Genomic DNA, 21,923 nt, shown 5'->3' on the forward strand with positions numbered 1-21,923 from the left:
ATTTGCTCCTCTTTATACACAAATAAGACAATGCCTTCAAGTTCAAAATAAAGTGTAGTGTGACCACGTAATATTGTCACGATTAGGGCAATAGTAATAGAGGTTTGTCAACGGGTTTGTGCGATGACATGTCCTCTATTTTTCAAGTTTGTCAACAAACCTCCTATTGCTAGACATGGGTGTTGAGGTTTGTTGTTGGGAATGGTTACTAGGTAGTATATGGGTTTGTAGAAAGAGGGTGTGAGAGGAGGAATAATATGTGTGGGCCACGTTATGAACCTTAAAAAGGTTTATCTATTGTTGGGATGAAGTTTGTAGGTAGATAGGTTTGTATCATAACTTATGTGGCATGAGAACAAACCTGTTAGAGGTCCATCTATTGCTAATGCCCTTAGTATAATGTTGGTTTTAATTTTTTGAAAAAAAACACTCTTTTTACGTCGATTCTTTTTTTATTTTTTTGATCAACTCTAAAGTTCTTTAATGGTTTGCATTTGATTTTATTTGTTAGTTTCGATTTGTTAATTAAACTGTTAGGGTAAATTATCAGTCAAACTCACCAAAATTTTAAGACTTTACTACATGAGATTTTCACTAACTTTTATTATTTTTATATTAAATAAACTCATCTCACACTTCATACATTATCAGTCAGACTGACCCCAAACTCTACTTTTCCATTTCACTTTTTTTCTTTACAAACTTTAAAAAAAAAAATGTCACATGAAATCCAGTAATTGGATAATTTTCTTTGAAAGTGGGGTTAAGACCCACCTAAAGTCTTAAGTCGAGTTTTCCAATACTCAACTTAAAACTTTGTTAAGAGTTAAGAGTTAAGAGTTAAGACTTAAGACTAGTGTATATTATTGACAGTTTTGAGTGAATGTTGTCTCAATACTACCAATAATTTAATCCTTATTATAGAAATGTTAAACTCTTAACCACTAATAAATAATACAACTCTGCAACGTACAATTGTTATGAAATTACTATATAATGTTATAAAGCGTGGTATATATGAATATTGGCAAAATAATCCACATTCAAATCCAATAAATATTACAATTAAAATCAGTCCTTTAAATATAGACTAAACCCGAAATCCACTTTCCCTAGATCTAACTATAATTCGATATGAATTGTGCCTTTAAGGACGGCAGATAATTTTACATTTGCTTTAATCAGGGCCGTACATAAGCAGGTTTAACCTGTACAAATGAACTGAGCCCCCAAAATTTTGGAGCCCAGTATCTATCCAAAACTTTGCAAAGTACAAAAAAGAAAAAAAAAGAAAAGAAAAAAGCCCAAGAGTATTCAACCACTTCACTATCATTTCAACAAAAAAATCAATTCATTAGTAATAATGAATTAATAATTTAATACATGCTGGAATAATTATTTATAATTGAAAAAATTGAAGGAAGTTGAAAGAGGTTAAGGACTGAAGAACAGAGAGGAGTAGATAATTAAATCTGATGTTTTTTAGCGAAGGATAAACAAATGGAAAATTTGGTGCAAAAAGTACTATAATGAGTAATAAAAATTATATTGCGAAACACAAATTGTTCTATAGGACCATTTTTAGCGAAAGACTAGCCTAATGGCAGAAAGCCCAACTAAGACCTCGTTTGGTTACTCTTCTAATTCATGAGAGTTTTAGAATCACATGAATTGTGTTTTTGAATGCTTGTTTGGTTACTCTAAGGCCTCGTTTGGTTCATACGGGAATCAAATGCATGTGTTAATTTGCAATGCACGGGAGATTAGTTCTAACATCACAATTCACATGAATAGCAAGAATCTGTTTGGTTGTCATGTTCGAGTTCTATTCTCCTAAGAGTTTTCAATGACCATGAGGGGGGTAGGTAGTTAAATTCCCCCATCATGCAGGAGTTGGAAACTCCCCCATTTTACAAAAAATGCGGTAACCAAACAACTTGCAAAAACCACAATTCATGGGATTTTAGAATTCCCATGAATTTGGCGGGCAACCAAACGAGGCCTAAATCTTGTAAAATGGTAGAATTTAAAACTCCCTTGGAGTTTACAACTCCTACATAATGGGGGAGTTTAATTACTCACCTCCCTCATGGTCATTGAAAACTCCCACATCCATTCCCCACTAAATTTACTAATTTGCCCTTAAAAAAAATAGAAATTTATATTAAATAAGGGTATATTTGTAATTTATTGATCAAAATCACGTGAATTGAAATAATGTAACCAAACAACCCATGGGAGTTTAATTCATGGGAAAAAAGAAATTCTCACATAGCAACCAAACATACTTTTTGCAATTCATGTGAATTGTGATGTAGTAATTAAATTCATGTGAATTGTAAACTAACACATGAATTTAATTCATCCATTAACCAAACGAGGTCTAAGTAAATTAATAAATGTGTAAAAAAATTGTTTTTGGTAACATAATACTTTATCTTGATAACTTGCATATTTAAATATGTCAGTATTCATTATAAGATATCGGGTAATTAAAATAAAACTGAAATATGAATATAATTACGAGTATATGTTAACTTTGAGCTTTTCTTCTTTTGGATCAGTCTTATGCTATAAAACGGTCTTATAGGAAAGTTATTGTTTTTTTTTTTTTTTTTTTCCTTTTATTGGGCTTCTTGGTTAATGGGTTGGTCTTATGTTAAAAGACCGTCTCACTCAACAATTTGTGTAGAAGTATATATCTAAAGAATCTATTGGGCTTAAAATTATTACGATTAAGATCCAACCCGTTAAATATGGAGCAGAAGTATGACATAGGTATTTATTACTCCGTATATGTTGTGCATTAAGCTGGCGAGTGCCGCCGACCGAATTCCATTTCCACACAGAGAGAGAAGTAAAAAAATTAAAAAGAAAAAAAATGAATGGAGTAAAGAGGGTTCATAGAGAAGAAGTTGTTGTGGTGGATGAGAGTATGAAGTTTGCGGCTTCTAAAGCTTCTCCTTCGCTTGCCGGTATCCTTTCTCATCATCTTCCTGGTATGTACTCAACACCGTCTTACACTAGAATTATTGTTAAAACCGTATTCGTATAGCTAATTATTTTTCATTTATTTAGAATCATAGCAAATTAATTATTAGCTAAACGCGGCCGAACCTGGAGATTGTTTATTGTGTTGCTAGTATATTAAATTGATGTAATTTCATAGAATAATTGCTAATATTTCCTCCTTTTCATTTGATTATTTACGTTTGCTTTATACACGTATTAAAGATTTCCGCACATATGAACAGTGCTTAAAAAGCAGACCTAAACAATCAAATGGAACGGAGCACTGTATGTATGTATGTATGTATGTATGTATGTATGTATGTATGTATGTATGTATGTATGTATGTATGTATGTATGTATGTATGTATGTATGTATGTATGTATGTATGTATGTATGTATGTATGTATGTATGTATGTATGTATGTATGTATGTATGTATGTATGTATGTATGTATGTATGTATGTATGTATGTATGTATGTATGTATGTATGTATGTATGTATGTATGTATGTATGTATGTATGTATGTATGTATGTATGTATGTATGTATGTATGTATGTATGTATGTATGTATGTATGTATGTATGTATGTATGTATGTATGTATGTATGTATGTATGTATGTATGTATGTATGTATGTATGTATGTATGTATGTATGTATGTATGTATGTATGTATGTATGTATGTATGTATGTATGTATGTATGTATGTATGTATGTATGTATGTATGTATGTATGTATGTATGTATGTATGTATGTATGTATGTATGTATGTATGTATGTATGTATGTATGTATGTATGTATGTATGTATGTATGTATGTATGTATGTATGTATGTATGTATGTATGTATGTATGTATGTATGTATGTATGTATGTATGTATGTATGTATGTATGTATGTATGTATGTATGTATGTATGTATGTATGTATGTATGTATGTATGTATGTATGTATGTATGTATGTATGTATGTATGTATGTATGTATGTATGTATGTATGTATGTATGTATGTATGTATGTATGTATGTATGTATGTATGTATGTATGTATGTATGTATGTATGTATGTATGTATGTATGTATGTATGTATGTATGTATGTATGTATGTATGTATGTATGTATGTATGTATGTATGTATGTATGTATGTATGTATGTATGTATGTATGTATGTATGTATGTGTTGAGATGATATAGCTCATTACACTCAACAAGTACACTGTATCTATGTATGTGTTCAGATGATATGGCTCATTACACTCAACAAGTACACTGTATCTATGTATCTGTTCAGATGATATGGCTCATTACACTCAACGCCGCCGAATCTGGAGGATGAGCGGAGATGAAATCAAAAGGCGAGGTGAACTTGTATTTTGGGGTACTGGTATTATTTATGAATGTCATCGAGATCATGATGATGAAGATGATGATGAAATGACAGTTAATAATTTCACTAGTATCATTATTTGTCCAGCTACTCTGTTCGTTCGTACTAATGGTGTCGAACCTAGTGATATTCAGGCAAGTAACTTGTGTTTTGTTCTCGACTTATCGTTATCATTGTACAACCCTGCCAAACCCAATTCACTGAGATTTAAAGTTGTTTATTTGTTTCGTTGCGAAGGTTGATGTTTATTTATGGGATGGTCAAATATGTCAAGGTCGAGTTATTGCTTGTGATTTCCACTACAATCTCGCTGCCATTCGGATTCAAACCCCCTGCGAATTGCCAACTGCAACTCTTAGGGATTTGGATGATTTCGTTCCAATAAATCTCACCCCCATTCAGTACCACCACCAACCACCTCGATTGCGTCCTCATTCTACTAAGTTTAAAATTTCTCCTGGGACTCCCTTAATCACTATTGCCCGCTCTATGAGACTCCTTAATGCTCCTATTGTTAGTCCCGGTGTTTTCAGGTACTAATCTCTCCCTATTGCCTCTAACCCTCTTCCATTTTCAGTTTTCTGCTTTCTGTTTCTATTCACTAAGTTCATATATGTTTCTTTGTTCAGTCCAAGAACGCTCAAGAAAGAGGATTACAGCGAGCTTTATTGTGTCATGTACAGCGACCATCCAGTTATTGCCCTTTCTCCCCTCTTTTGTTTCCAAGTACATTGTTGTTCTAGCTAATTGTCCATTCCACTCATATATAGTGCTTTATGTAACTAAAATATTTTCTTTTAATAGGAGAAGAAAGGGGGATTTGTCATCAACTATTCAGGAGAAGTTATTGGACTCGTGTTCTTCAAATTTTCTTTCTTACCAATTAACTTAGTTTCAACTTGGTGGAAGAATTTTAAAAGTTGCCGGTGAGTCGCTATTCCATTTCCAAGTATCAACATGACAATTGTTTTTAAATAAAAGCTACAATTGGAATGTACTTCACTAAGTATGTGTTTGGCCTAGATTTTTTTTAACTTGCTTTTGGGTGAAAAAACACAAATTGGCCAAACAATTAACAATCGTTTTTTTCCAAAAGTTAAAAGTAGTTTCTTAGAAACTCACAATCCATTATTTTGCCCTTTAAAGTATATAAGTAGCAATTTGGTGTTTTTGACGCTTGCAAAACGCTTTTGAAAAGTTAAGCTTGAAAAGCAAAAACTCATTTTCAATAAATTAGGCCAAACATGCTCTAAGTTAGGAAGGTTTCTACTATTTCGGGACAACCTACTATGGAATGATCCGATTCAAATTCAATTCGATAGATGGAGTAGCTATGGACTTATGGACGACTAATTTTTAGAAATTGAGGTGTTTATATTTTGAGTAATTCGATTTTGTTTTTGTGCTAATTGTACTAATTTTTGGTGTTTGTTGTTGCGAGTTTAGAGTTGTGCACTCTCCATGCAATAATCTTTTTGAGGTGGTCTTCAACTTATATGGGTCAACATCGGTAGTAGGAGAAAAAAGAGGGTGTGATAGTCTTTGGTTGAGGTCTTGACGACAATAACTCCCCTGCTCTCCCTCTAGCCGGCGAGAGTAGACAGTTCAGCTTGTGGTACTATACTGCTATGAGCTTAAAGTTAGCGTCAACCCCCGTTAAATGGACATGTTTTTGTCTGTTATCAAAGGCTCAATGCTTATCAAATCAGAAGTTTCAGAGTGATGAATTGTTTTTAATTTTTCTTTCTAAACAAAACCTTTGTGATTGATCTTCTAAGTAATCATTCCTTTCTTAAGTTTCATCTTTGTGAGGGGCTTAAGAAAAGTTGTCTTTTGCTACAAAAATATGCGTTTTTTTTGGGCGAAATATAGTTCTAACCCCTTTAGTTTCTATTGGAGTATAATAATCAATTCCCAAAATATAACTTAATTTGTTCAGTTGAGAGACCTTGTTCCGTTGCTCTCTCTCTCATACATATTTTTACATCTGGTGCTCTTTTTTTTTTTGGCGTAGGCAATATCATCGGCCTTACCTTGGTGTGAAAATTGCCAATCTTCATTTGTCTGGTTCTAAGTATTTGAGTGAGTTTTTGGCTGCGTTCCCCGATGTCACTGGAGGTGCTGTTGTCACAGAGGTATGTTCTTCTGGTATTGCAACATCAACAGTCGAGAACTTATTTTCCTTGGATGCACTATCAATATTGAATTACTGGAATTTGTGGCTTGAAAGTTCTCTCATGCCATCCATATATGTTTGCCCTATTCATTTTTCTTTTCGCAATGTGCCTTTTTCGTGGGTGTGGTTGGGGAGTTGATTGAGAAAAAAAAAAAAACAAGCTTCAGGCATTTGCTTTATTATGGTGCTCCTCAATTGGATAGACAATGAGTTTGACTCACACTTGCTATTCCGTTCCGGCATTTTTCTTTCTTATGGCTTATGAATGATGTTCTGTAGAAGCAATGGACCAGTCCTTGGACGATGTTGGACTCCTACAACTGTCATTGAGATCTGTTTTCCTTCGAAAAAGTCTTTTTTTTTTTTTTGTATTATTGGGTTCAGTGTGCTAGTGCCTGGCTCGTATTATTTTTGCACAACTGCTTTTCTCAAGAAGAGAGGATAAATTCCTATGGAGGTGACTATGTTTTGTCCTTAGTGAAAAATAAATGAAATACTCTCAATAGTTTACGTTTTCCTTTGATGTAAGAGCTTTTAGCCATCACTCACAAGTCACATCCCATGTTCATCGGCATCCACTATTGACCCCAGCCCATTCAACATCGACCTCACCTCCCGTGATTTCACCTAGCCACCACTCTCCCTTACCACCTACGCACCTGATTATACTCAACTGTCCTACGATTTACACCAAGTACAACATGAGAATGCCTCTCACCAGCCAGAGCCAAATATTGAAACTTCCGACAACGCCAACTTTTGAGGTCACAAATTGACAGTGAGGTCACTGGGCACTTCTAGCTGACCCCCTTCCCTCACAACAGTGAACATAATTAACTAAATTTAAACTCATAATGGAGGTTAAACTAATGAGGGTTTGATGGAGAGGAAAAAGATGGGTATAGACGTATAGTAAAGGTAAAAACCTTGATATGGAAATCGAAGTTAATTATAGTTCTAGGCTGTTGAGGAAATTAGTGTGCCTGATGTTTTATCATTTTATAGTTTGAGAGGAGCTGTTGATTTATTGTGGAGTTTGTAAAAATGGAGGTTTTGAGAGAGAGAGAGGAGGGAATATGGAAGACAGGGTACAATAGCACATGAAAATAACAGGACAAATGGAGGGATAAACGGAGGGTTTTGGTTCTTACATTGGTCTTCGTGTATTTAAAAAAATGTAAACTTTTGACCGCCAGGAAGCATATTCCAGGAGTCATTTGTGATCTTATCTTTTTTCCAAGCATATGCTTTTAGAGAAGAATGATCTCCACTATTCACATTAAGGAGATGAGAAGGGCTCTAAATGACTTTGAGAATATTGAATATTTGGCTCAATCAGAAAAAAATCAATTACCAAGCAAACTATTTAATGAGGGATTCCTTGGCTCAAATGGATGAAACCTACTTTCCTGCATGTGGAATATAGAAGACATAACAGCCATCTTCATAAAACCCCATTATATAATGAATATAGAAGTGCTGCACACCACATACATAACATCCTCCGGTTTGGAATCCAACTAATTATAATCGATGATAATCTTAGGTTGTGCTTAGGCTGATATTCTTCTTATATTTAATCGTCCCTTGTATTGTCTCTGAAACAGGTTGCAGAGGATTCACCAGCGTATCGTTCCGGGATATGCCCTGAAGATGTCATAATAAAATGTAATGGCAAATTAGTCCGCAGTTCGTTGGAGGTATATTTCCCCCCTCTTTTTGTTGAACTAAATGATAATGATATCAGCCTCTTGACTCTGTTTGTATCAGCCTAACAAATATGTCAGCTTGTGCTTAAGATAAAATTTCACAAGCCCTTGATTGTCAGGGATTGTGATATTTGCTTGGTAGTTTTGCATTTTTTATTCAATGCATCTCAGTAACGTGTTTTTTCATCTATTCATTGTACTCTTTGTTGGTAGAAAATTGTCTTCATTTGATGTGTGCTCGGTGACAACTAGGTAATTCGTTCCATCGTGCATCGAGATAATCATACTTGCATGATTGCATACGTTGATGATGTTAACATCACTTAACTAACTGCTTTATTTCTTTCCAGTTATTTGAGATACTATGGAACAATGTTGGAATAGAGTATGTTGAGCTTGATGTTTTGAGAGCGAGTAATGGTGAAAATCTGACGCCAAGTCTGAAGGTCGAACAGACTTCCTCGGATAAAATGTATCAGTAAGTTCTTTCTTTTCAAGCAGCTGAATGTATCTCACCCTCACGTTCACCCCGCTCCCTGATATTTTGGAAATTTTACTGTGTACTGCCATTTCGGCTCTGAAAAAAAGTCTTTTACTAAGGTGTCATTTGGTTGTCATGGCGGAATTAACCTCCTGTTAATTTCAATAAGTGAATTGAGTAATTCATGTGAATTACTAAAAAGGAATTAACCTCCTGTTAATTTCAACAAGTGAATTGGGTAATTCATGTGAATTACTAAAAAGACGTTTGGTTGACATGTAAGAATTGAATGGACACATGAATTTCAAACTACCCCTAACCAAACTCCTCCACTAAGAATTGAAGTAGGATTTTGGGTAACCAAACATCTTTTTTCCAATTCAGGGGATTTTCGAATTCCCCAACATTTCTAGTGGCAGTCAAACGATGACTAAATATTTCAGGGTATATGCATGCAGTAGTATACCATGGTGTGCTGCTCCTGATCTCTAATTTTGTGGGTGTTTTTTCCAGGTGGGCGCTAACTTCTTGGACTATACATAACCCGTTTGAGCCTGTGCGTGATGCTGAATGATTCAGAAAGCCTATTCTGCAATAATCTTGGGGTTCAAGAGTAGTTTGTTCTTTTGAAGAATTAATTTTGGTGGCTTGTCTCGCCCGGGTTACTTATAAGTTATATCTATGAGTAACATCTTGCTTAATGTATGTAATGAATTCCAAGAATTTTTAGTTGCTGGTTTATATTATGTGTAACGTCTTTCGGCTGCAGTCCGCCCCGGGAATTAGGTTAGAACACTTGGTTAGTATTTTTTTAGTCTTGACGGTTATAACTTATAATGTCATTAATCTAAGTAATGGTCTGTGTTGTTATCAAGGCTCTCTTCATGGACAACTATTAAATTCTGATTTTGCTTTAATGCCTGCTTTTGTATTAACAGATCAATACAGTTCATCGTAATAAAAGAAAAACAGATCAATACAATGTCACCTGATAATATCTTACACCGATACACCGTGGTCTATAATTTTGATTTAAGTCGTCACATGTAGAAATTTATGTATAAATTATAAACTCCTTTCATTTCTCGCACTCTGCAAGAGTGACGTATTAAAAAATAAACTAAAAAAATGTCCCCCAAAATACCCGATGGGCCACCTCCCTCCCCAACCCCCAAATGTTTCCACCCTTTAGTCGCCTCACCAACCGATGGGCGGCTGAGGCTGAGAAAGATGAAGATTGACGACGACAGAGTAACGGGAAGTATGTCGGCAGCGGAGAAGGGAGAAAGCATTAGGGGAAGTATGTCGGCAACAGAGAAGAGAGCATTTTGATCCATGGGAACAACTCATCGCTATATCAATCTATCTATGTGAAACTTATGCATAGGTTTTGATTGTATGATTATGCAATGTTCTTCGAGATATTAGTTGCTGCAATTCATGCCAAAATTTACAACTTTCCCCTTCAAAATCTCACATTTTGAGCAACAGGAACTGTGGTTTTCCAAGAATCGGACGAAGTAACTCAATGGTCAATTTTTCCTTCAATAACATCCTGAAAGATTGTTCCAAATTCTAATAAATTGTTTCAATTACTACATCTTACAAACGATACACCACCGTAACACGCTAATACAATGACTACTGATACTCGGGCATAAACAGTAACACGAACGTCCAATGAGACAACTAAACTTCACACAAAAGACACACCTACTTTTGGGACACATTATAAGATAATAGTAAACTGCCCCCGTCGTCTTCATGCCCTGCCGATTATCACCCGCTTAAACAGCCACCACCTGAAGAACAACTTTCAAAATTAGAATGATAAGCTCGGCAAGGGTTTGTATATTAGAATGACAATAACATCTCTTCACACTAATATAAAATATCTCTGTCTATTCAAATGGCAGCAAAACAAACCATAACCAATAACAATTAAGATTGTACACATATGAATCGTCGAACTGAAGAAGTAACCATCATTATATGAAAGGATCCATTTTCAGACCTTTAGGCCTTACGCATAATGATATAGATAATTAGAAACTTTCGAGTATGTTTTTCTTATCCATTTCTCTTTGTAACTTGATCCTTGTTACAAGTATAGTACATGGATAATCCTCTGTGTTTTTATTTGGCTTTATGCAGGTGAACTTACCTAAATGGATGGTATCTTAACACAAAGCAAATAGGGTATATGATCTATAAATCAACAAATTGGTATGTGCAAATAAATGAACATTGACTATACTCATAAAAATATTGTTAAATAAAAATAGAAAAGTCAGCTTACCATAACTTCAATCGTCACCGTCACCGTCACCGTCACCGTCACCGTTGTTCATTATTTGCTTATACTTCGTAAAACAATATTGAAGTACATTTGAAGGTAGAACAAAGCAAGCAGAAGCCAGATTAAACAATATTAATCCAATGAACCTATTGTCTTCCATCCTAAAAACTGAACAACCTGACGACCCTTTGTACGTATCACTTCCTAAGCCGGAGAATTGTATAAGTGGAAGTTTCGTATACAATTTTCCGGCTTCAGGGAGAATGGCTTCCTCGGGGACAGGTACATCATCATCAGTAAGTGGATAGCATAAAAATAAATCCAGGGTATTCTCAACAGTTCGATAGGATGGGTTAAATTTCCTAGAATCATTATATAGGTCAAGCATTTCATCTCCACTCAAACGCTCAACAATGAATTCGTCAATGTTGTCAGGAAAAGGCGGCAACTCATTAGGAGGTAATGGATAACTCCTACTGGCAGTGAGAGTCGAGAATAATTGGGAATTATGGTGAAGAAATGAGAAAACCTCAAGTCGACGGGATAATTCTTGATTAACCAGAGAATCAAGATTAAGAAAACTGAAATTAAATTCCTCCCTCGGATTGTTTTTAAGAGGTTCATAAAATAAAAGGCCAAAAGCCGTGAATTTGTGTACCAGATTTAATTGGTATGATACGCCGTTTGAATTAGTTGCGGTTACAAGAAAATCCTCCGGCTCCGCCACCAAGTACTCCACAGCCCCGTTGAAATTCTTAATCGTTTTTCGGCATACACCAAAGATGGTAGCCACAAGTAGTCCCTTCTGAGTTAAGCACAATGCTCCACCTACGTGCGTAACGCGCGAATCCCGAGGTAGAGTGCATGATAGTGACCAAAGCTTATCTCTGACTGATTCTGGCGCCATCTAATAACCAAACAAACCCATCTCAATACGAAAATAACTCGATTTTATAAAGTAATTAAAAATAAACCCTAATGTTAATTAAATTCTGAAAAGATGGAAATAATCAGGTAAAAAAATTGATAAATTAAAATACCTAAAAATTTGAAGATCAAGTTAATATATACTCTATATATATATATGCAAGACCATTTTTTTTTATAACAAGCTGAACATTAGCCGTATTGCAGCAACTGCATGAATGACAGTGGGAAAGTATTCTGAAAATTACCCCCAAATCAACCAAACCCTAATTTTCGAAATTACCCCAAATCAAACAAACAATATCAAAATTGAAAACCCTTAGCTTTAATAACGACAACAACAACAATAATAATAACGATTGATTTTGAGAAATTAAACCTATATTGATTAATTAAACCTAGATTAATAAATTAGGGAAAGCCGGAAAGGTGAAAAGTACCTGGTCAGTGAGCAGAAGTCGTCGGCAAGGGAGGCTGACTGCGACCAAGAAATAGCGACGGCCGGAGGAGGCGATGTGAGGTTGACTGGCGACTGGTCGAAGGAGTAAAGAAGAGATGTAAGAGTAGAACTGAGTAAAAAAAGAATGTCGATTTTAGAAGGCAGAAAATAGAAACCAGATTTTGTTTTCAAAATCTACTAGTTGGTGTGTCCAAAAGACACGGGTCATCGCCTCATCGGGTCGGGTTTCGCTCAGGATAATTTGGGTCAGGTTAGTTTGGCTCTTTATATTATATTGGGTTATTTCGGGTTGGGTCGAATCGTTTTAGGTTTCAGGTGTTTTTTGGGTATGTGAGCCGGGTTATTTTCGGGCTCAGGTCAACGATTTAGACAAGAAAAAATATGTTTAGTATTATTACCTATTTTTTACCTTAGTTTTGATGATTAATTCTTTATTTTTAACATTAACAAATTTAAATGTGTTTTAAATTAGCCACTTATATCTTTTTTGTTGAATTAAAGTTGTGTTTCGTCGGGTCGTTTTCAAATTGGGTCATTTCAGCTAGGTCAACAAAGTTCGGGTCATGTTCGGATTTCGAATCAAAGTCGAGAGTTGCGGTTCGGGCCTCAGGTAAACCTTTTCGGGTGAGATCAATCGGGTCGGGTTGGTTTGCGAGGTATAACTGTAACTGCTAACGTCTTTGTCCATTTTATTTTGGTTTATTTGTCACTTATCATTATCATTGGGCTAATTTTCCGATAGGACGGTCCTATAAGATAGGATGTGGTAATTTATAGGATCGTCTTATATTATGATAATAATATATTACTGTTCCGGGTGTAATTCCAGAGCAAGTGTTGTTACCACTCGTAGCTTGTAGAATGACGTCTTTGCTTGACTTTCTCCTTTGACCTCTCCTGAAACAGTGAACGAACTAAGGGCTCGGCTTTGGCCAAGCGTACTCACTCCGACGCTCAAGTCAGTAAACTTAGAGAGATAAGCTGTGTTCCTTGGCAAAGCGTATATTGTAGAGAGATAAGGAAGATATTACCAGATGAATAGTGATTCTTAGGTTAAATTGTGGATCCTCCCCTCAATGAGGGTTGAGGAGTATTTATAGACCTCCACCTTTTGTCACGTAGTGGCCAAGTGGCCAAGTGGCTAGCAGGTGGAAAGACCGTTCTACCCTCGGCCGGTGGACCTATGGCAGGCCGACCGAGGGGTCTTGGATATGAGTACGCGGGTATGTGCCCCGGCCGGCTGGTTGCCCGGCGGAGACCCAAGTGTCAGGCCGATGGGCTGCATCGGATAGGCTGTCTGATGTGTCGAATTGCTTTGGATATCTTTGACCTTGGTCAATATGTTGACTTGGTCAGTGGTGCAGAATATGCCCCATCAATTACTATTTCGTCTGAAGCCTTAGTGTAGACGACCTTATGTGACCATGTAAATTGGTCACATTTGTTCCATAAAAATGTTACTATTTGAACAATAGTGTGAAATGTATTCCCTCCGTTTCGGCCATTTATTTACCTATTTTATTTATGAGTGTCTCATTTATTCGTTTAGCTTTCTATATTAAAAATATAACGACCTGATATTATAAGGTGAAATGTACACCCTCAATTCCGATTATTTGTTATCTATTCCGTTTATAAATGTCTAATTTATTTGTTTGTCTTTCTACTAAATTAAAAATACTTTTAAAGGGTAGATTGCCAATTAATAACAACATTCACAAATGATCATGTCTCTTTTTTCTTCAACATCTATGCACCCCAAAATGAACTGTGTACAATTGTGCGTGTTTTAAAGTTATGATAGATGCATGTTGGAAATCTAGAGATAATGCTGGCATAGGATGGTTCGCATTCACGGAAACTGGTGATAAGTTTTTTGAAAGTAGTAAGGTAATCAAAGCAGAGTCAGCAATGCAAGCGGAAGCATTAGGACTACGAGAAGTGATATATTGGGCAAGAGATAAAGGTCTATGGCACTTGGAAGTCTCATCGAACTGTCTTCCTCTAATTGCTTTACTTGCAGGGATCGAGCGAGCACCTCACCTCACTAAGGAAATCCTTGAGGACATTATCTCTCTTAGTACTTTGTTTCATTGTATTTCTTTTAGTTATATTCCTATTTCGGTTAATAGTATTGCACATGGCCTTGCATGTAAGGCTATGTCTAGCTAGGGCATCTTTATTTAACGCTGCCAAAAAAAAAAAAAAAATGGTACAAATGTAACATGATATGTGATCAAAGTCTTTTAAGTTTTAACCACATTGTTCGTAACATTGAATATTTATCCTTCCTAAATCAAATATAGAGACTCTCTTGTGTAGACCCGATAAATGAGTCATTTTGATCGGGTTTTGGATGGCTTATTTTGTCGGTTATTTTTGGGTCAATAATTAGTAAGTTTTTTATTTATAGGAATCGGGTCAATTTTAGGCCGGATGGCTCCAAGTCGGCTTTTTTTTGGTCGGATCGTTTGGTTTATTTCGATCTCGTTTTGGGTATCTCAGAGTATCATATCACACTTAATGGATCACTTTCAGAAGTTGGGCCAGCCTTACCGGACTAGGTGAGCTTTACCCGTTCTAGTCTGGCGTGTACCTTACTTTACATGAATAAAGATCAAGAAATACAACAAAAACACAAAACACAAAAGCAAGTGTATAGCAACAACAAATAAGGGATCTAACGATCAACCAAATACTCCCTCTTTTTCACAATAAATTTCCCTATTTCATTTTACGTCTATTCACAATAACTTTCTTATTTCCTTTTTTGGTAAGTATTTGTGTGGTCCAAATTTAATTATATGGTGGGGTAGTATATTTGTGTGGTCCAAATTTAATTATATGGTGGGGCAGTGTGTTTCCTTAATATTTGTGCCAAAATAAAATGGGGGGTTTATTGTGAATAGGAGGGAGTATATTACAGAAAGGCAATAAGAATTACTAAGAAACAAGCAATAAGAATTCAGGATAGTGATAATTAAACTACATATAGAGGTAAAGAGACAAATTATAACACTACTATTAAAAATAAAAACAAAAGTTATAGACACTGTATTTTTGCGACCACGCCCATATAAACAGTAGCAACATTTAAATAAGTAAGTCTTGCTTAAAACGGGTCGGATTTTAAGACGGGTCGTTGTGTGAGAGGAAATGGGTAGAGGGGACAAAGGTGGGACCCCCCATGTGCTTCTCCACTCACCCTAAATGGGTATTTTGTGAGAGAATATGGTATCCGTCTTATTAATAAGACGGATACCTTGATCTGAAATAAGAATTGGTGCATTTAAATACAATTCAAATGGGACACTACCTATTTGAAATCAAACTTCTAAACTACAGCATTGATTATAGTCTAATCCAATTATAAAAAAAATATTTCGGTAGCATAATATATAGAACAAATATCCGGTAGCATAATATATAGAACAAATGAACGTAAAAAATAATGTAATACGTAGTTATATACTCCCTATAAAATAACAAGGTGAGAAAAAATTACTGTATAAACACTAGACAATGAATCAAAAAATCTTGGATTATTTAACAAGAATAATCCAAACTGCTGATCTTCTTATAACAATCCTAACTTTATTAAATTTCAGAATAAATCATACTATTGATCTTCCCTTCTCGTAACACACTCGGTTAACTGATAACTTGTCCAGCAGGTACTTTTTTAAAAAAAAAAAAAAAAAAAAATCTAAAATGATGATTACTAATAAGGGTTATATGTAGAACTAATAACAAGATAATCTTATGAGATATCCAACAATAAACTCATTTTTACCATAATTAATGAGTTTATCTTGTTATTATTTCCATATATAGGTGTTCCGGGTGTAATTCCAGAGCAGATATTTGTTACCACTCGTGGCTCGTAGAATGATGTCTTTGCTTGAATCCTCCTCTCGGTCTCCTGAAACGATGAACAAACTGAGGGCTCGGCTTTGGCCGAGCGTACTCACTCCGACGCTCAAGTCAGTTAACTTAGAGAGGTAAGTTGTTGATACTTGGCTAAACGTGTATTGTAGAGAGATAAGGAAGATATTACCAGATGAATAGTGGTTATTAGGTTAAATTCTCGATCCTTTCCTCAATGAAGGTTGAGGAGTATTTATAGACTTTCACCTTTTGTCACGTAGTGGCCAAGTGGCTAGAAGGTGGAAAGACCGTCCTACCCTCGGCCGATGGACCTATGGCAGGCCGACCGAGGGTCCTTGGATATGAGTACGCGGATATGTGCCCATGGTGGTAACTGGTAGAGACCAGTGTCGGTAGATGGGTTGCATCGGCTTCTTCTCTATGTGTCGGCTGGTTCTTGTCTAAGTCGTTGACTTTCTTTGTGGATACCCTTGACCTTGCTCGATATGTTGACTTGGTCGTGGTGCGAAATATGCCCCATCAATTTGCCCCCAGCGTAGTCTATGCTTAGTGGTATGGGCTCCGATGTATGTCGAGCGTATATTCTGAGCAAGTAATTTCTGAAAATTTTTCTGCATCGGCTTCTTCTACTGTATCGGCCTGGTTCTTGTTAGGCCGTACCATATCCCCCCTCCACATGGATGTGTAAAGGGCATCCGATGTGGAAAAGAAAGTGACGCTGGCCGAGACCGGGGTTGAGAGTCTTAGGTTGTTTTTGATTGCCCCGTAGGTGCTTCCTAGCTTGGTTGATAATGTGGCCGGCGGAGAGCAGATACCTAGGAATTTGTTGAGGAAGATGAATAGGCGAAGAGATGTGAACGGGCGTGTTGAAGACGCTTGGTCACTGTTGTATTGATTGACGTTCAACTGTTGCAACGATTGACATTCCGTGGTTGCATGTCTGACACGTGTCTGTTCGCTGATTGGCTGACGTTTCATGGGCTGTGCCCTGATTGGTCCTTCTTCATGGGCTTTTCCCTATAAATAGGGCGATTATTAGTGATTTTGGCCACCAATTTCATTTTCTCAAATTTTCTCCAAAATCTTCATCTTTCTAAACTTTCAAGGGCTTCCTTTTCTTCTAATCTTCAGAGTCTTTGATCCGGCGAGTGTTTTTCTTCAAGGTAAACAAACAAATTTTCTTTTATTTTGTTAGTAATTGTTGCGAACATGTCTTCTGCTGATGCTGGACCTAGTAAACCTGCGTCGGGGGGCCCTAGGTCTTCTTCTCCTGAAGTTGATCCTCAAATTCTGGAGGAATGGGAGGATGATGATGATGTCGGTGATTTCGGTGATGATTTCGGTGATGATGTGGAAAGGTCTCGTCCTAATGAGGGGAGGCAGTACGTTATGGATCACGGTGACGCCTGTAAGGTCCGTCTTGACCGTGCTTGGACCCATAAGCTCGCCAGTTGTTCCGGCGAGAAGCTTTTCGAGGGCCATTTTTTCTTTGGTAGGGGATACAAAATTGTTATTCCTGAGGAGGGTCAGGCCGTCTGTTGCCCTCCACCGGGCTACACCGGCGTATACATGCGGCATTTGGAGTACGGGCTCCGGTTTCCGCTGAATGGGTACGTTATGGCCATCATTAGAGCCATGAACGTTGCCGTTGCCCAACTGCACCCGTTGGCTATGAGGACCATAGTCGGCTTTGTCTGGCTTTGTCTCTTCAAGGGAGAGGCCCCAACGGTAAATTTATTCCGCCGGCTTCATCATCTCCGGCCATCAATCTCTGGCCGCGTCGGATGGTACAATGTGCAAATGAAGCAGGGTTATGTCTCTGTTGACAAACTTACTTCTTGCAAGGACTGGCAAGATCGGTGGGTGTACGTTAAGGTGCCGGATGACTATCCGCTGCCCCGCTCCTTCCAGCACCAAGTTAATTTGCGGTGTGAGACTAAAGCGGAGCATGACAGATGGGTCTCCCGGAAAAAGCTTAAGATGGATGCCAGCAAGGTCCCTCTTAAGGAGGATGAGAAGTTGGCGATGAGGCTTTTTGAGGTGGACAAGAGTGGGGTGCCGAAAAGATGGATTCCCCCAACGCAGATCATTCTTCAGGATGAGCCGCTCTGCCATGTCGGCCTCATACCGGCCCTAGCACAGGGTGAGTGGGGTCGGTGTGAGGCCCATCATCGTTCTCAATGTTCCTGTTTCTCGAACTTCGATTTATTTCTTCTACTTAACTCTTGCTTTGTTTCTTTCGTAGACCACTTTGGACCGGACCTGTCTGAGGATATCCTCCGGAGAATGGGGCTGCACAAAGATAAAACCGTTGCTAACTTGCATCCCAAGGCTCTAGCCCATGACCGCAGGACGTCGCCAAATGATCTCATGGAACAACAGCTGAAGGGCTTGAGCATGGAGGAGGCCCAGGCGAAGGTTGTTAGCGGCATAGCGCGCCGGACGCGGAAAACAAAGTCTTTGGCGGCGACGGCGTCGACACCGGTTCCACCTCCCATCCCCCCCCTTAAGAAGGAGACGGTGGAGATCGTTGATATTCCTGATGGGGGGGACTCCGATGCGGAAGAATCTCCTCTTGTCCGTAAGAGGAAGGAGACAGCCTCTACCGCTGGCAAGGAAACGCGTCCTTCGGCCAAGAAGGCCAAGCATGGTACGGAGTCATCCTATGGCTCAGTTTTAGCCGGTTCATTAGGTGTTGGCACTGATGCTTTCATTAAATTTTTGCAGACCAGCCGCTGTCGGCCGTGGCTCTTATTGGGCAGCAAGTGGAGGAGAACCCCGTGCAGACTGGTGATCAAAACGTCACCATTGTCTCTTCATCCCAGAAGGCTTCCCTTTCCCAGCTGCAGGCTGGTGATCAAAACGTCACCACCGTCTCTTCATCCCAGAAGGCTTCCGTCTCCCAGCTTATAGAGGAAGGCACGAAGCTGATCAAGGAGCTGGCGAAGTGGAACGAGCTGACCGGTGCTCGTATTATAGAGCAGGAGAAGGCCGTGGCTCAATCTGTTTTTGAGCGTAATGCCATCAAGCAGGTGGCCGTGTCGGCGAAGCTGGATCTCCTTAATGAGCAGAAGCTTAGGGGAGATGCCGAGAAGGCGCTCTTGGCTGAGAGAAAACTCAGGGAGGACGCTGAAAAGGAGGTCCTTGCTGAGAGAGCCAAGGCCGAAGCTGCGAAGCTGCTGGAGAAGTGTAACCTTGTTCAGAGGCACGCCGACCTCTATCTCCAGCAGAGGAACGAATCCAGGGATCTGTTCAAGGCCCAGGGGGAGGTGATTCGGAGCAAAGAGGTCATCATTAGGCAAAAGGAGGAGGACATTGAGATGCTCCAAACCATCATGCTCCCTAAACTGTGCGCCGAATTCCGGGATTTGGCCGAAGAAGCTGCCAGGGAAGTGATTGGGGAGCTCTTCCCTCTTGATGGTTCCTTTCCGTGGGGCAAATTTGACGAGCTGCTTGATGACAAGCTCGAAGCTAAGGAGAAGGCAGTGGCGGAGAAGGCCAAGGAGGCGGTGAGGGTGAAGATAGCGAAGGAGGCGGCCGTGGAGAAAGCAGTTCTTGCTGAGAAGGCTAAGGCGGCCAAGGAGGAAGCCGAGAAAATGAGGGCAGCTGATGCTGCCGAGGCTAAGACTGAGGCTGCTGAAACTGAGGCTGCTAGGAAGACTGCTGGGTTGCCTATCGAAGAAGATGCGGCTATCGCTGCTGACGGCAAGCAGCAACAGGCATAGGGAGACGGGCGGTTGTCACCAGGCTCACCCGGCGTCTCGGATAGCTTCAGCTGTTCGGGAGCCAATTATTAAGCCCTTCCTTCCTGCCGTCTTTTGGCGCTCCAAATGACATATTTGTAATTTTTTGCTTTTCTTTCTTTGTATTTTGTACAACTTTGGTAGGTTGTGTTTTGGCTTATCCCTATGGGGACGGCCGTCGTCTGTATTCTCTTCACCTGTAACTTGTTATCATTTTTAATAAGAGTTCGTTTCTTTTGCCTTCGGTATGGCCGAGGTCTTTACCTTATTTCTTTTCCTTGCGCTAATAGTTGAGCATATCAACTGTGCTTAGCGTTTTTACTTTGCCTCTGGCTTGGCCGAGGTCTTTTCTCGTTTTTGTTTGAGTTGTCCTCTTACGTTATTAATTGAGCGTCTCTTTTTGTTTTCGCCTCGGCTTGGCCGAGGCAGTTTAGAGTGCGTATCTCAACTGTGTTCAACGTTTCTAAGGCATTTTGATTGCTTTTGCGGGAATAAACTTCGCTGGCCGTGACTGTCGCGGTGTCTGCTTCCTGAGGGTGATTGCCGCTCTTGTCGGTATGACAGTGTGAGCCGACGTCTGCCTCTTCATAACGGCTGCCGCTCTTGTCGGTATGGCAGTGTGAGCCGGCGTCGGTTTCTTGATAGCGTGTTACGTGGCGTCTACCACTTGGAGTGACTGCGACGGCGTCACACCTCTGGGGGTGACTGCCGTTACGTCTACTACTTGGGGTGACTGCGACGACGCTATATTTCTTCATGGAGACCGCCGCTCTTGTCGGTATGACAGTGTGAGCCGGCGTCTGTTTCTTGATAGCGTGTTACGTGGCGTCTACCACTTGGAGTGACTGCGACGGCGTCACACCTCTGGGGGTGACTGCCGTTACGTCTACTACTTGGGGTGACTGCGACGGCGCTATATTTCTTCATGGAGACCGCCGCTCTTGTCGGTATGACAGTGTGAGCCGGCGTCGGTATCTTGATAGCGTGTTACGTGGCGTCTACCACTTGGAGTGACTGCGACGGAGTCTACCTCTTGGGGTGACTGCCGTGGCGTCTACTACTTGGGGTGACTGCGACGGCGCTGATGTCTTCTTTGAGAGGCTAGCTCTTGTCGGTATGACAGTGTGAGCCGGCGTCGGTATCTTGATAGATAACTGATGCGAAAATTTTGCTTTGATGGAAGGCTTGGATGGTTTTTCATTAGGTAAAAACATGCGTTGGGGTGTCCACAGCTATTTTGGGCACCTCCGCAGCTACATAAATTTCTACGAGATTGCCAATGCCCTAATGGCTCATCACAGGTACCCCTCCCCAGTCAGCCACTAGTTGCATCCATGAGGTCGCCTTCCTGCTGTAAGGACGGGCTTTTTCCTCTTTCGGACTTCCTTGCCTCTTTTGCGGGAATAAACTTCGCTGGCCGTGACTGTCGCGGTGTCTGCTTCCTGAGGGTGATTGCCGCTCTTGTCGGTATGACAGTGTGAGCCGACGTCTGCCTCTTCATAACGGCTGCCGCTCTTGTCGGTATGACAGTGTGAGCCGGCGTCGGTTTCTTGATAGAGACTGCTGCTCTTGTCGGTATGACAGTGTGAGCCGGCATCTTCTTCCTGCTAGTGACTAGCCTGAAAATGAACATTTTGATGAAAGACTTGGTCGATTTTACATTGGATATAAACATGCGTCGGGGTGCCCACATCTGTTTTGGACACCTCCGCCGCTATACAAGGTCTACCAGTTTCCTAATGCCTCATTAGAGCGCTCCTTCCTGTCGTGTCGGTCGCATCCATGAGGTCGCCCTCCCGTTGTAAGGATGAGCTTTTCCCCCTCTCTGATTTG

The 21,923-nt window shown here is 39.3% G+C and overlaps 1 protein-coding gene and 1 long non-coding RNA gene across 4 annotated transcripts in view; one reads left to right on the forward strand and one right to left on the reverse strand.

Moving 5' to 3' along the window:
- The first annotated feature begins 2,787 nt into the window (after nt 1-2,787).
- Nucleotides 2,788-21,923, forward strand: part of LOC141610690 (putative protease Do-like 14) — a 48,925-nt gene continuing 29,789 nt past the window's right edge. Inside the window, exons 1-9 of one of the 3 annotated variants that reach the window (XM_074428909.1) lie at nt 2,788-2,999; nt 4,312-4,541; nt 4,645-4,940; nt 5,037-5,100; nt 5,212-5,333; nt 6,422-6,542; nt 8,191-8,283; nt 8,643-8,770; nt 9,287-9,690. In XM_074428909.1, coding sequence (XP_074285010.1) covers nt 2,882-2,999; nt 4,312-4,541; nt 4,645-4,940; nt 5,037-5,100; nt 5,212-5,333; nt 6,422-6,542; nt 8,191-8,283; nt 8,643-8,770; nt 9,287-9,347 — 1,233 coding nt within the window. In that variant the 5' untranslated portion in view covers nt 2,788-2,881 and the 3' untranslated portion in view covers nt 9,348-9,690. Of the gene's footprint in view, nt 3,000-4,258; nt 4,542-4,644; nt 4,941-5,036; nt 5,101-5,211; nt 5,334-6,421; nt 6,543-8,190; nt 8,284-8,642; nt 8,771-9,286; nt 9,691-21,923 lie in introns of those variants that run through there. The other 2 variants (XM_074428910.1, XM_074428908.1) reach the window with 2 other exon arrangements.
- Nucleotides 10,295-12,598, reverse strand: LOC141610686 (uncharacterized). Its single transcript, XR_012528379.1, has 3 exons — nt 12,440-12,598; nt 11,073-11,979; nt 10,295-10,575 (listed from the first exon to the last, which is right to left on the reverse strand). It is a non-coding gene; the product is annotated as an uncharacterized LOC141610686 (long non-coding RNA).

Source organism: Silene latifolia, chromosome 11 (assembly GCF_048544455.1).
Source record: "Silene latifolia isolate original U9 population chromosome 11, ASM4854445v1, whole genome shotgun sequence".
NCBI classification, from domain to species: domain Eukaryota; kingdom Viridiplantae; phylum Streptophyta; class Magnoliopsida; order Caryophyllales; family Caryophyllaceae; genus Silene; species Silene latifolia.